The following is a 13,967-nucleotide window of genomic DNA, read 5'->3' as shown; positions in this document are numbered from 1 at the left end:
TTCTGGCAGTTCTGCCGCCACATGCTCTCTACACTACCAGTTAACACGTTTGCCTCATGGTGAAAAAGAGCCCACTTTGAGTTTGGTTTATGGTTGTTTTGAGTTTGTATGTTCCAATATCCCCAAACATTTGTTTGAAGCCAACTTATGAATCTAAATGATGAAGATGCGTATTTTCCCTGCGATGGACGGGCGAGCAGTTCAAAGTGTAAACAAAGCAATATATATAGAACAGCTCTGCAATACTTTTATTTTTGGAGCGTTCTCATGTCTTATTATGGTAAATGGATTCCACATATATAGCTTTTTTCTTTTCTTTTTTTTTTTAACCGTGCGAGCAGTCCCAAAGGGCTTTATCATTAATCATGTTCACCCACTCACACATCAATGGAGGCATGTCATGCAAGTTCGCCCAGGGCGGAAAACCAGCCCGGTCCGCCACTGGCTGTACCACCCGAGCCATGCCGCCTCACGCGTACATGAGCGGTCTGGTGGAACAGAGCAGACTCTGCACGGTGTCCACAAACCGATAATGGGATGTTCTGGTCCTTTCGATGGCTTCAGGGCTCATGTCATCCTGCAGCATGTGGATGAAGGTGGAGTGAAACTCGCTCCCGGGATGAAAGTGCGGCGTGAAGGCTTCACTCCTCTCTGTGATCTCCAGCTTTAGACTCCTTTGCGCTCCCAGCAGGTACAGACTCCACGAGTCCTGAGGCACAGGGTCGGGGCCATGGTGCTCACACACCTGTCGGAGAACAACATTTAAAAGTACATCAACGAAATGAGCCGGATACTTAGGCCATCAGTTTTGATAATGCAACTGAAGCCTGGTTGATATCGGGCCTCTGCAGAGCGCGATGCGTTTCTTTGTTGTTGCAGCAAAACATTTACAACATGTACATTAGAGTTTGAAAGTGCTACTCCAGATAGATCTAGGTACTCGTGCTTGACATCACTCTTATCTACTTTATTCTGCTACCTCTTACGAAACGTCCACGTCTCCTGCCGGCTATGCAAATGTCACAGCCGCTTGCGTTGGGAGTATCCAGGTGGCACAGGAAACTGCCACCAGCGGTGCAGCACTTATAGTTGGTATGTTATTGTACATCTGAACAGTACTTTCGCTTGTCACTGAGTAAAAACAATAAACTTGTTGAGTGCGTGTAATTGCATAGTGACATGACCTGTGTTCGAAAACAAATGATATAAAACAGGCCTTAAAAATGGAGCTCAGAATTGTGAATGTAATTTGTACATTCATAAAGTAGATCACATGTACAATTGTAAAATACTGTATATAAAAAGTACAAGTCCCAAGACATACTACTTATAGCTTTGTGCATATTTGAAATTCATAACTTCCACCAATGGTTTCATGGCACTGCCAGTGCAGATCAACATTCCCCATGCGTCTTCTGTATTACAAAGAAAACATGTATTCGCTCTCTGTCCACCTCTGCAAAGTACTGCAAACGGGATAAAGTCAAAATTAGATAGACAATAAATGTGGGTGATTAACAAATACCTGCATGACCAGATGTTCTGCATCGCATTTGGCGTTCCACTTGCTCCAGGAGAAAGCACAGGCAGAGGCGAAGAGGGCCATCTGCTCGTAGGCAGTGTGCTCCGTGAGAGGGTCCTAAAGAGGTGGGAAGCAACGCAAGCATTTATATAATGCTGTGAAGAAGAGAATGAACCTGCTAAACTTAGAATAGTCCCTTTTATACACGGCCCACAATCCAAAAAACGTGCAAATGTGTGTGTGAGACGTTGACGTACATGGATGTAAAAACATATGGAACTGAGAAAATGCAGACCTTGCCATAGTTGCTGATATAGTCGTCTGTGAATTCATTCACAAAGATGTTGATCCCTGCGGCCAGCATGGCTCTCTGCAGGGCCGTACAGCTCATCCACTTCCCCAGAAGGTGGGACAGGCGTCTCTCTTGTTCCAACTGCAGCATACACTGGTCATCCTGTTTGTACCACACACAGTTGTAACACCCAGACTTGACCTCCGGAAACGATCTGGAGCTCTGTGTGTATAGAACATTCCGGTCGTTTACCTGAATGGTGATGCTGACGTCCAGCAGCGCCCCGTAGATGGTGAGAATCGCAGAGTTCTGGCCTCGCGGGCGTAGCTCCCACTTCTGGAGGGGAAGGTTTGCGTAGGTGTCTTGAATCAGCACGAAAGCTTGAAAAGAAAACGTCTTGAAGGACACTCTGGCCTCGGCCTCCTCATAAGACACGTCTGTGATATCGTCCGTCCTCCACTGCTTTCCTGTAGGAGTTGAAGTTCATGTATTTCTTGAGACTTTAGAAGATGTTTGAAAGGGTTTTTGTATGGAAGCTGCTCTCTCTCTCTCTCTCTCTCTCTCTCTCTCCCACCTGCAGGATCCCAGCGAGCCACTTGCGGCGTTTCCAAGAAGACAACGTTGTCAGGCAACGTCACAGACACTCCGACTGAGGGGCAGTCGAGAGCGTCGTCGTCATCCAAACCGGGCTGCTCCGAGGAGTAAGGAAACACTCGTAGCCCCGTGTGGAGCAGCTGCAAAATACACACGTACACAAACCACAGTCAGAGCGTGTCAGCTTGAAACTGAAAACAATAGGTTACTATTTTTTTTATCCACCTGTCTGATCTTCCAGTCGTTGACCTGGCGATCTTGAGGCGGGAGGTGAAATACATCGTAAAAGAAGACTCCTCCGAGAGGTGAGAACTGCTTCAAATCTACCACCGGGGCGACACCCTTCTTCATCTTGAGCTGCACCGAGGATGAGAGCAAGTCTTCCTCAGCTGAGGACAATCAGGAGGATAAGTGTTATTGAGTTAATTTATCTGGACAAAGATGAAGCATTTTTAATCTATTTTCATTTCGAATTCTACACATACAGGTCGATGAAAGTCCACACATCCAGATAATTAAACAGTTTTTATCTGTGGGCCATCATTAAGTAACTGTTGACCTGGACATTAGTGTTTTAATCTCTATTGCACGCAATCCTGTTTCATGTTACCTTATAATGTGCCTAAAATGTACAATTTGTCTATTTTTACTATACTTTATATTGATGCACAAAAGGAGCAGCAACTGTAATTATATTATATGTGACATATAATGATAATAAAGCTAATAATATTATTATAAATATATGTATAATATTATTGGAATAAGTTTAAACATCAGAAAACATGAGTATGATACATTCTTTGTATACCACTCTGAAGAAGAGTCTCTTTTTCTATCATACATCCTTATCATAACCACCAAGAGCTTAAAATGTATTCAACTACAAGTAAAAACTCAAAGTATTACAGTCTTGCCACTTTAAATTCATTGCCAGAGAAAACAATAGCTTTAATTTAAAGGTATTGATATGTACATTCATATGTATATGTATATTCATACAGTTTACCATCATGATTTCTCATTTTTGTTAAAAAATTATCACAAATTCTGTCTGACAGAATCAGGGATTGTCAGATTGGGCATCTCACCACCGAGCGCCTCCATCTGTGTCTCTATTTGGCTTTCCTCTCCGTCTGCAGGCTGCGCACTGCTTTTCCTTGACTGCACATTGGCTGCACTCTGTGAGACACACAAACAATGTGTGAAACCAATACAAGAAGTAAGTCTTTCAGCTGACCTTTCTACCCTCTGACTCTTGAACAGACTGCACCTCTTCCTCCTCCTCCTCCTCCTCCTCCTCCGCCACCTTGTCCTGATGTCCATCACTAATTTCTTTCGCCTCCCCATTTTCCTTTGGCTCACCCGGCTCAGATGAGTCTATTTCCTCTGGAACTGCCTCCAACCCTACAAGGGACCTGAGATCGGATGGTAAATAAGACAAACGCACATCGTTGGCTGTACAGGTGTTTGGTGTTATTATCAGGAATATCGCTTGACCTGCTGCTGGATGAACGTGTTGTCACGTGAGCCACCCTGGCAAGAAAAGATAGGTGGTCATAATGTGTGTGGAGGATCCGTACAGCAACACTTCTCTTAGCCAGCTGCTTGGGGAGCTCAAAGCCGAGGCCCACCTCCTCGAAGGTTAGACTTTTAATCCTGTGAGGACCAGATAGAAACAGAGTTTATGAGCTTCTTAAAGTGAGTAAATCTTCAGGCGCTGTGAATACTTTCGAAAAAGGAGCATCTACAAACCTGGGGTTCCTCGTGAGGTTGGCCCAGAGGCACATGGTGACATTGTCGTCCTGGATCACAGTCTGCATGTTGCCCGTTTCGATGTCAACGTTTCTCTTGGCTGTCTGTGACCAAAAACACGCTCCGGTATGAATGGCTTCTGCTCTTTATATACACTGTGTGCTTTACCTTCAGAATTTCCTCAGTGGTCAGAAGGTGCTTGAAGTGGATGAGCTCCTGCAGAATCATGACGCTGTCCTGAGCCTTCTGCTTTTCCTCTGGATCTGCTGCTCCACTCACCAGGTCTTTAAGCTCATCCACCAGCTAGAAATTTCAGATTAGTCACACATTCATCATTGGACTAAAGTTAGACTTTGTTTCAGCTCTCATTTGGTATAATAATTTTGCTTCTTAAGCTTCAAAAACTCTCATAACCATTACGATGAGCATTAAAAGTGCATGATATAGACATAACACACAGACCTGTAGCGCGATCTCTCCTTGCTTGAGCACAGATGTGATGTTGACCTCTTTGTCGTCTCTCCATAAGCTGATATATGTGTTGATATCCTGCTGTACTGCCGGGTCCGGTTTGCCATCACAATGCAAATACTTCTGCCACTGGACACAGTGCCAAAATTCAACACCGACACAAGACTTCCTTCTGAGATAACACTGTGTGTGTTTTCTCAGAAGGAAGTCTTTTGTCGGCACTGTAGGTGTGTCCTGTCACAACGTTTCAATGTGTGAACACACACCTTGGCTGCCTCAGCAGCATCAGTCTTCCATTTGGTCACCGCATTATGATTCTCTTCCAGCAGATGGCACAGTTCATTCAACTCATCATCTCTGCGCTCTTGGTCCTGTCAGCAGAGGAGAGTGACCCCAGTGAAGCATCACCATCCAAAGAAAATTGTGTTTCCCAGGATGATCCCACCGCGAGTCCTCTCTCTTGGCAGAAGTCATCAGTGTGTTCAGTGTTGAGTTGCACCAGGATCTTACCTTGAGCTCAAGCTTCTCGATTTCTTTCTCCTTCTTCTCCTTTTCCAGCCTCTCCTCCTCCTCCCTCTCTGCCTGGAGCCGGGCTTCCTCTAAATGTCAGAATGATACTTGATATATCTACAGTACTCATCTAAACACGGCAAAAATGCTTTGTGGTGTCATCTCTGCTGGATTCGAGTAGATTTATTCATTCATTCATCAGATGCAGCCTCTTTTTTCCTTTCAGTGCTGGTGGCTGATCCTTCACCCAGGAACCCGGGGAATATCCATGCAGGCAAATGTAGAACATGCAACCTCCACACTGAAAAGCTCTGGTTCAAAGTCATACCCAGGTCCTCTAGCTGGTGACAATATTGACTACCCCACGAAAGAATGAAAAGCATAAAATGAAATCGAAATAAATACTTTTAATTTGATTAATTATAAGTGAAACATGTGTAAAAGGACAGCACAGTGGTGTAGCATTCAGTTTAGCAAAAAAAAAAGCCCTGGATTTGAGTCCTGCTTGGGATGTGGGCCTTTCTGTGGGGAGTATGCGTGTTTACCGGGTTCTCTCTAGATACATATCTTGCGTATACCCAAAATCCAAAAACATGCACTTGTAGTTAATTAGTTACTTAAAATTGCATGTACTGTATGTGTGATTGTGAGTCTGTATTTACACTGTTGGTTGGTTGGTTGGTTGGTTGGTTGGTTGGTTGGTTTGATGGATGGATGGATGGATGGATGGATGGATGGATGGATGGATGGATGGATGGATGGATGGATGGATGGATGGATGGATGGATGGATGGATGGATTCCAAAAACATTTTTAAAGTAAAAAGCCCTGAACATTGATGGAGTCAGTCTTTTATGGGGGTGTGTCTGTTTCGGGATTACCTTCCTGTCGCAACCTCCTCTCCTCTTCTGCTTGCTTTGCCTTCTGGGCTTTGGTCAGCTTATGGCCCTTTTTGGTTGACTTCAAGCCATCAAGACATCAAAAGTCACAGTTCAATCTCACTTACTTACTCAGAAAGGGGTTAATAGCAGAGAAGATGGTAGATAGACGTTGAATGTGAGCTTCTCTATTAAAATGGTATTGTGCCTTCGCCTCCCTGTCGGTGTCTCATAATGTTATCTCAGTGTGTTTATTCCATTAGTGCATGTGCTGACTGCCTCATACATTTCTCATACCTTCATATATGCTTTCTTGGGCGCCTATCACTCACAGGAGAAAACACAAAGAGGAAGTTTAGGATGACTCGCATTAAAATGTAATTTACAGAAAAAGTGAGCAAAGAAAAGTGAACCGAAGTTAACAACAGCCTCTCTTAGCAAGTTACTTCTCGTATTCTGTGATATTCCGAGTCCTTTTAAACTATGTTTCTGTGCTTTAACACTGTTTATAGTTCATATTAAACCCTGCCGTTTGAAAATACTAAATACGATGCGATATTAGTGCTACAAGAGAGAGTAGTGAAAACTCACCATTTCGAGCGAGTGTTTTAGTAACCATGGAAACGGCTGCGTATGCGCACACTGACGCTCAACGCACGAAGAAGACGACTTCCTGTGTGAAGATTACGTAACTTCCAGTTCCGAGCGAGAAGTGGCGGCGCTTCTTGTTCGCGGGAGGGCACTCTTGCTCTCTGTTGCGTTTAAAGGACAAAGCTAAAGTGAGGCTGGTTTTGTTAAACTCACACTGCGTGAAATAACTCACTTTTGACAGCGGCATTACTAATACGAACCGGTGGTTTCATTTGCGGACTGGTTTTTGGGATGTTTGCTACATGTACGGTGTCTTAACTCTAGTTTTGTAGCCGCTTTAATTTGTTGTTTTGGTAGCATTTGGTTTGCACAACTAGTTTTTCTATGCTTGTTCTTAATCTCACTCCATTCATTCGTTTTATTCTCAGAAGTGTGTAAAAGGAGTCATTTCCGACATGGGCAACCCTTTAAGGGGTGAGGTATTCCGGCTGTATAAAAATGTAAGGACAGTCAAAATTCTCGTGTTTGTGTCGTGTCTTCTCTCTTTGCTTTAATCTGAATGTGTTCCTCATCTCTAACCAGCTGCTGTATCTCGGCCGCGAGTACCCGAAGGGTTCGGTTTATTTCAGAGAGCGTCTGAAGACGGCTTTCATGAAGAATAAAGACGAGACGGACCCGGAGAAGATCAAGAAGCTGGTGGCCAGGGGAGACTTTGTCATCAAGGAGCTGGAGGCTCTTTATTTCCTCAGAAAGTACAGAACCTTGAAGAAGAGGTATTATGAACCTGAACAGTGATCACACAAAAACAACACGGCTCCCAATGCAAGATCATATTGTAACCCCGATCAAGGGCACCCACCGATCACACAGCAATGCAAACACCCTAATAGTGTTTCTTTTGTGAATATGAAGGTCACATTACAAGGAAGAGCTACTCTAGAAAATAATGGCGCTAAAGAAACCAAGACTGCAAATGTGTGTTATGTTTCTGTACCAAGTGAGCACCTGAGCAACCGCCAGGCTTGGCATCATACTTGAGAAAAGAGAAAACTGAGTCTATCAACCCTGAACTGAGAGGAAAAATGACATTTCAGAAAGAGCATGCATTGGAAGTCAGGTTTTTTTTTTCCCCCCCCTCCCTCTATCACCATTTCAATATTCCACATCTCAGACAGCTCTCAAGTTGTATTGTAGTGTGGTGCGTTCCGAAGAGATGATGGATCTCCACTGATTTTATTTCCCTTGCTTGTTTTCCATCAACAATAACAATCACAATACAGACAGAATATATGGGTTTTTTTCATGAGCTGTTTTATTTTGAGATGCTTGCAAGTGCATTTTGTGGAGCGAAAAAAGGCCTTAATTAGCATTAAGATATTTTTTTTATTTTTTTGCAGTCATTTCAGAGAAAGGACAGTTCAATCTTTGATGGTGTGTTCAAATATGGACCCCTTCCTAAATAAATAGATTTATTTGTTTTACCAAAACATTTTTTGCCCAGGCCCATTCTTGATTACAGTAGCCAAATCTGACAAGTCGCTCTATATCTATCTTATGAGAGGAGTGTGACTTTGGACATTTTATTTTATTCAATTCAGTAATGTGTCCTGAATCATAGGACAATGTTTTTTTTTTTTTTAAAAAACAGTATTTTAAGAGGGTAAAGATATATTCAGTGACTCAAAAATATACCTTCCTGCTCTACTTTATAAATATTCACACGCTCATAAGTTACACCCACATGGTGACATGAGATCTTTTTTTTTTTTTTTTTTCTTAAGTCATTGAACAGATTGATTGCATTAGAGCTCTCTAAATGAAGAACTCGGACTGAATGTACTCGGAGTTTATGGAAATAACCAAGATCATCAGTCGTGATCCTTAAAAAAAAAAAAAAAAAGTTTCCATGATTGTTTGGCAGCTTAAGAGTCGTATTCAGTTAGTGTCAAAAGTGGCGAGGTAATAGTTATGAGCAAACGCCATATTAAACTTTGGGGAAATCAACATATGGTTGGTAGAGACTCAGTAAGGTCACGTGAACAACATTGGCACAAACTCTCATTGCAATTTATATTGGAGCTGTTAAGATAACGTCGGTCTTCCCGTTGTTTCTCCCGAGTGTCTATCGAGTGGACTAACTCATGTGCAATGTCAATTTTCTGTGTATATTTGTATTTGTAAACACAGCCATATTACTTGTCCATCCAAAGTACATGACTGTGTGTCACTGCACTCAAAACTGTACAGAATTTGTAAAATGCTGATATTCTGTGCCATAGTAAATAATTTCAAACTAATGCGTCTTATTAGTTGTGATCATTTCAACGAGTACAGCAACTTTTTGGAACCAATTCACTGTCAAATCTTTAATTTGTGTCATATTGGTTTTGTGACTCGTGTCATCTAATTTCACTTATTTGAATGGGACAGTGCAGATTAATGAACAGACAATCAGTGCTGTAAATGTGCTGGATTTAACTCCGAGCTCATTTTCATCCGCTGTGCCATGGGGTAAAAACATAAACACTGAACATACACAAGTACTGCATGCACACAGACCTACTCCTATAAAAAATTCTCTGTGTGTACTAAAGCACCTCCTAGTGGTCACAAGTTTGTTTTACGTTGTCTCTTAAATTAGACATAGGAGGTACTTTCTCTCACACTCATTGTTAGTGTCCCAACTAGAACAGCCCTTGATTGGAAGCACTTTCTGTGCAAATGTGGACTTCATCTCTTATCTGTACTTGGAACATGGACCAATGTGGATTCAGTGAAACTTTAAACCTAATGTAATATCAGAGTTGTCTTCGTGTGTTTTCTAAAACTAGATCAAATGAAACTGCATAAGCTGTGTTGACCTCATCTTAGAGGTCAAACATGTTAAATTTGATTTGGCTGAAAATGACAAAAAAAAGAAAAATGTTTATTTGTGCATACAGTAAATACTCACCCTTCTAAAGAGCAGTCCTCAATCCTCTGCCAGTGGTTTGCAACATGGGATCTGTGACCCCCCTTTTCCTTCCACGAGGTTGTCAAAATTAGATTTGCACATGTCAAAGAAAAACCAAAGAATTTTGAAGGTTCTGCAGTGAGTGGATTTGTTGCTGCGAGGTGTTCGCTACTAGACATCCAATTAAAAAACAAAAAAAAAAACCCGGGTACGGGTAAACATGGCCTCTGAGAAATATCACCGTTTTTTAAAATACCTGGGTATGTGTAAACAAGACCTCACTCACTTGTTGGCTGGTGCCAGCCCTCTGTCAAGTCAATTCTGATTTGGAGTTGGATGGAGGCAGGAGGGAAGACACCAGTGGTTGCAGAGTTGTGACTGTTTATTCCTCTTTTAAACACACGCTGAACTAAAACTGGGTCATTTCACCCACGCCGGCAGGCTGTCGCTATCGATACCAACGTAGGTATCGATATTATCCACATTTGGATCGATCTGCCCCCCACTAACAGGCAGGCCATCAGTGCATTCAGTCGAAACACAGGTCGGTGTGTGAAGCACACAAACATTATACACTGCCAACACAATAAAGGAGGACTTAGCTGAGAGCAGGGGGATTGATGAACCCCCCGCTGCTCCAATGTCGCGTCCTCTCAGCCAGCCGGTGCTCTCTTCCAGCTCCCGTGGTTCCAAGGGTGGAGAAGCACGGCACGTCCCGTCGCTGTCCGTTCTTCCACTGACCCTCTGTCCCAAACGCTCGACCCAGCTGGGGGCTTCTCCAGTCCTGGTTCCACCCGACCCACACTCACGTCTGGTCTACATTCGCCCAGGGTTTCGTTAGAAGTTACCCGTTCTGTTAGAAGTTTGTAGAGGTGATAGGAAAGCATGTCCTCTTTCTGCAGCATAAGCCTTGGATCCACGGTCTGTCTCCTGCCTCCTGAGATATTAAGCAGAAGAGACAAAGAGGCGATAACAGCTAATTTTCACAGAAAACACAGGTAACCAATGACAATATATATAACAATAGTATAAATAATAATTAGTTTATTTTTGTAAAATGCTGATATTCTGTGCCATAGTAAATCATTTGAAACTAATGCGTCTTATTAGTTGTGATCATTTCAATGAGTACATCCAAAGCAACTCATATTGGCTCTTATTTATATTGAGAATGTGAAGCAAGGAGGTTTTAACCTCTTTCAAGCAACATAAAACCTACATTTTTATTATCACATTCTTGCAAGGTCTTTTCTGCCCTTGTTTGAGTGTTTTGAGCTGGTATGTCAAATTAAGAGTGTTTGTCCCTCTGTTCACGAGACATATTTATATCAGATAATTACTATGTTGATCAGAGGTGTCAAACATGAGGCCTGTAGGCCAAAACAGGCCTGGAGGCTCCAATCCGACCCATCAAACCACCAAACAAATTGTAAAATAATTCAAAGAAAACATTCATTTTTTGAAACAAATCTCTTTGCAAAGTGTGTTTGACACGCTTAATGTAGATATGATGAGGACTGTGCATGTTTAACCTTAATACACCTGAAAACAAGAGGTACAATTGATAGTTGTCTTTATTTTGGAAAATCTTATTTAAGCAATTTATTAAAATTAAATGCGTAAACATCAGACATTACATTAAGTTTCAGCTGCTAAAGCCGGTTGTCGCTCAATTGGAAGGTTTCAACTTTAATCCCCCATCTGTCCATATGTCAACGTGTCCTTGAGCAAAGCACTGAACCCCAAACTGCTCCTGATGGATGACTGAGTGCTGCACATGGCAGCCAATTCTATTAGTGTGTCAATGTGACAAACATTGTAAAGTGTTTGGAGGCTGTTACGCCAGTGGGAAAGTGCCATATAAGTGAAATGCATTCATTTCAAAACTGCGTTTCAATAAATAAGCTGAAAGTACAATACATAGTGGTGCATTTATGAGTTACTAGAAAAGTGGGGAATGTTTTACTTCACGGATGGGTTAACCGTCTGAATGAGAACTCAGAGAAAAACACAATGATGAGAAAAGGCTTTTATATCAGTTTAATATCGTAATTCATGTCAGCTTTGGAGAAAATAGCCAGATTTCAGAAATCTATTAATACTGGAATATTGTCTTTATAAGCAACAGTTCATGTTTTGTAGTTTGGTGTTTTGTTTTTAAAGATATTGCAAGGCCATCGCTTATCGTATCGTATTGAGTAAGAGGTGCACTACAGACCCAAGCTATCTTTGTTTAGTGTATCGTTGTGTTTTTGATTATAACTGGCTTGACCAGATGTCTGCAACCTGCGGCTCTGGAGTCACATGTGGCTCTTCAGCCTCTCTGGAGTGGCTCTCTGAAGCTTTCACAAAATAAACATTTTATCTTATACGTACACATCAGAGTCATTTTCCAAAGGGTTCTTGTTTCTTGGCTAAAAAGGGCTTCAAATACACACAATAACTAAATAAAAAAAAAAAGAAAGAAAAATAGCTCAATGCACAAGATATCGAAAAAATTCCCAAAACAGCCTAACGAAAAAAAGAGCTTCAAATGAAAAAAACAACAAAAAAAACCTGCTGAAATGTCTCACATTTTCTGAAAAAGAATGGTGAAACTGCTAAATCAGCTGAAAATGTGGTTAAATGTTTATTATGCTAGATTGTAATGAAAATGTCATGAATGCAGTGTGAGATCAACTTTTTGTACGTATAAATAAAACTATATATGAAACTGTATAAGCTCATCTTAAATGTATGTAATGTCATGTTATGTAACTCCAGTTACGTTGATTTCGTGAAATATGACAAAAATGGCTATTTTGCTCATAAATGATGCAGCCGTCTTCATATATGTCTTTATAAGTAACAGTTCATGTGTTTTCTGGCTTAGAGAGGTGATGTCTGATATTCTATAAAGAAGTTATGTAACTCCAGTGTTGCTGTGAGGTGAAAGGTGCTCGCCACTACACATCCACTTCCTTCTTTGTGATAACATTGTAAAAAAGAATATGTATTTTCAGTCAAACCGTTAAAATCTCATTTCAAATTTTTCGTTATTGTGCACTGTGTCAGGCTGTTTCTTGGTTTGGATCTAAGGAAGGAACCACAAAACAGAAGTTAGAGGCAGTAATAAATCTCTTGCTTTATTGGGTTGATTTGCACTTCTGCTGCACTTACCCGTTCTGTTAGACGTTTGTAGAGGTGATAGGAAAGCATGTCCTCTTTCTGCAACATAAGCCTTGGATCCATGGTTTGTCTCCTGCCTCCTGAGATATTAAGCAGAAGAGACAAAGAGGCAGTGACAGCTAATATTCACAGAAAACACAGGTAACCAATGACAACTGGACTTTTATTTACCTGTCAAGAGACTGACTACCACCCCCACGATTATGACCACAACAGCTCCAATGATGATAAAGTAAAGGTAGGAGGGAGAGTGCCAGTTTCTGATGGTGAGAAAAAGTCTTTTTAAAAGATTTAGGAATCAGTTCTTTTTTTCTTTTGTCGGAGCAAAGTATACACAAAGTGATCTCAGTCTTGAGAGTTCATAGTATGAACTTAATACTATTTGACCTTTGTTATTTGCATTTTGATGACAATAACTGAGAGGTCATTGTGATGTTCTGTGTTTCCTGTTTGGTGCACCTCTCCTCTCTCTCTCCCTTTCTCTTATTGACGCACTCTCCAGGGACAAGCACACACACCTGAGGCTGATCATAATCGGCTTAAGCCGGCAGCTGATCGACGGGCGCTGCCGGATTATTGTCGATCGTCCTGAGTGGTCCCGGTGTCTCCTCCCGTTTCGTCTCCGATGCTTGCTGCTTGCGCTTCAGTTTTGTTTTTTCAGCCGCACTCCGGCTCGCTTTTTTTGTTTTGCGGGGAAATAAACTGTTCCTTTTTCCTCCGATTATCCGTCTCTGCTTTGGGTTCCTTGTTTCGACATCACAGTCATTCAGTGATGATCATAGTTGAAAGCTCTTCATCTCCAGGCTTGAGGCCCTTTCTGTCTGGAGTTTACATGATCTGTCTTCAGTAACGTGTTTTCTTTTTCCCCCATGGTCCAAAATTATGAATTTGAGGTTCTTTGTGAATGTGAGTGTATATATGTCCTTGTCCGTCTCTTTGTGCTTACCCTTTGCGATGGATGGATGGTTCTTACATTACATTGTAAGAACGCGTGAGATCAAATTTCTCTGGGTAATTTTAGTTGTCCCCACACTCTGTACTGTTCAGTCATATCACCATATTTAAATTACTGTGCAGATATTTGGGGTAATATCTAAAAGTGTCCACTCCAATCACTGTCTATTTCTTCAGGAAGGTCTAAATAGTTGCAAGCAGAGTCAGTGCTCTGCTCCACCAGTTTCGTGTTCAACCACAGAGGTATGGAGGTGGAACTTCCCCAAACCATTGTCAGAG

General features: G+C 41.7%; 2 protein-coding genes across 2 annotated transcripts; one reads left to right on the top strand and one right to left on the bottom strand.

The window, feature by feature from the left end:
- Positions 1-223: 223 nt before the first annotated feature.
- On the bottom strand, positions 224-6,860 carry dnai7 (dynein axonemal intermediate chain 7; the record flags this gene model as incomplete). Its single annotated transcript, XM_080491584.1, has 14 exons — positions 224-745; positions 1,526-1,639; positions 1,818-1,976; positions 2,067-2,281; positions 2,389-2,548; positions 2,634-2,797; positions 3,500-3,590; positions 3,682-3,826; positions 3,909-4,067; positions 4,164-4,267; positions 4,332-4,466; positions 4,626-4,763; positions 4,901-5,005; positions 6,846-6,860. 14 exons carry the CDS (start codon positions 6,858-6,860, stop codon positions 470-472), a joined length of 1,980 nt encoding a protein of 659 aa, XP_080347710.1. The 3' UTR covers positions 224-469.
- Positions 6,715-8,593, top strand: lyrm5a (LYR motif containing 5a). Its single transcript, XM_080492512.1, has 3 exons — positions 6,715-6,801; positions 7,042-7,113; positions 7,196-8,593. Exons 2-3 carry the CDS (start codon positions 7,069-7,071, stop codon positions 7,406-7,408), a joined length of 258 nt encoding a protein of 85 aa, XP_080348638.1. The 5' UTR covers positions 6,715-6,801; positions 7,042-7,068; the 3' UTR covers positions 7,409-8,593.
- Positions 8,594-13,967: the final 5,374 nt, after the last annotated feature.

The sequence above is a fragment of the Lipophrys pholis genome (genome assembly GCF_963383615.2).
Source record: "Lipophrys pholis genome assembly, chromosome: 22".
NCBI classification, from domain to species: Eukaryota; Metazoa; Chordata; class Actinopteri; order Blenniiformes; family Blenniidae; genus Lipophrys; species Lipophrys pholis.
The sequence above is the reverse complement of the archived record's forward strand: the minus strand, read 5'-3'. Positions and strand labels throughout refer to the sequence as shown.

Bases quoted from the DNA above. Each gene is read 5' to 3' on its own strand.
- lyrm5a (XM_080492512.1), top strand. From the start codon at position 7,069: ATGGGCAACCCTTTAAGGGGTGAGGTATTCCGGCTGTATAAAAAT. The intron at 7,114-7,195 runs GTAAGGACAGTC...ATCTCTAACCAG, and splicing joins TATTCCGGCTGTATAAAAAT to CTGCTGTATCTCGGCCGCGA.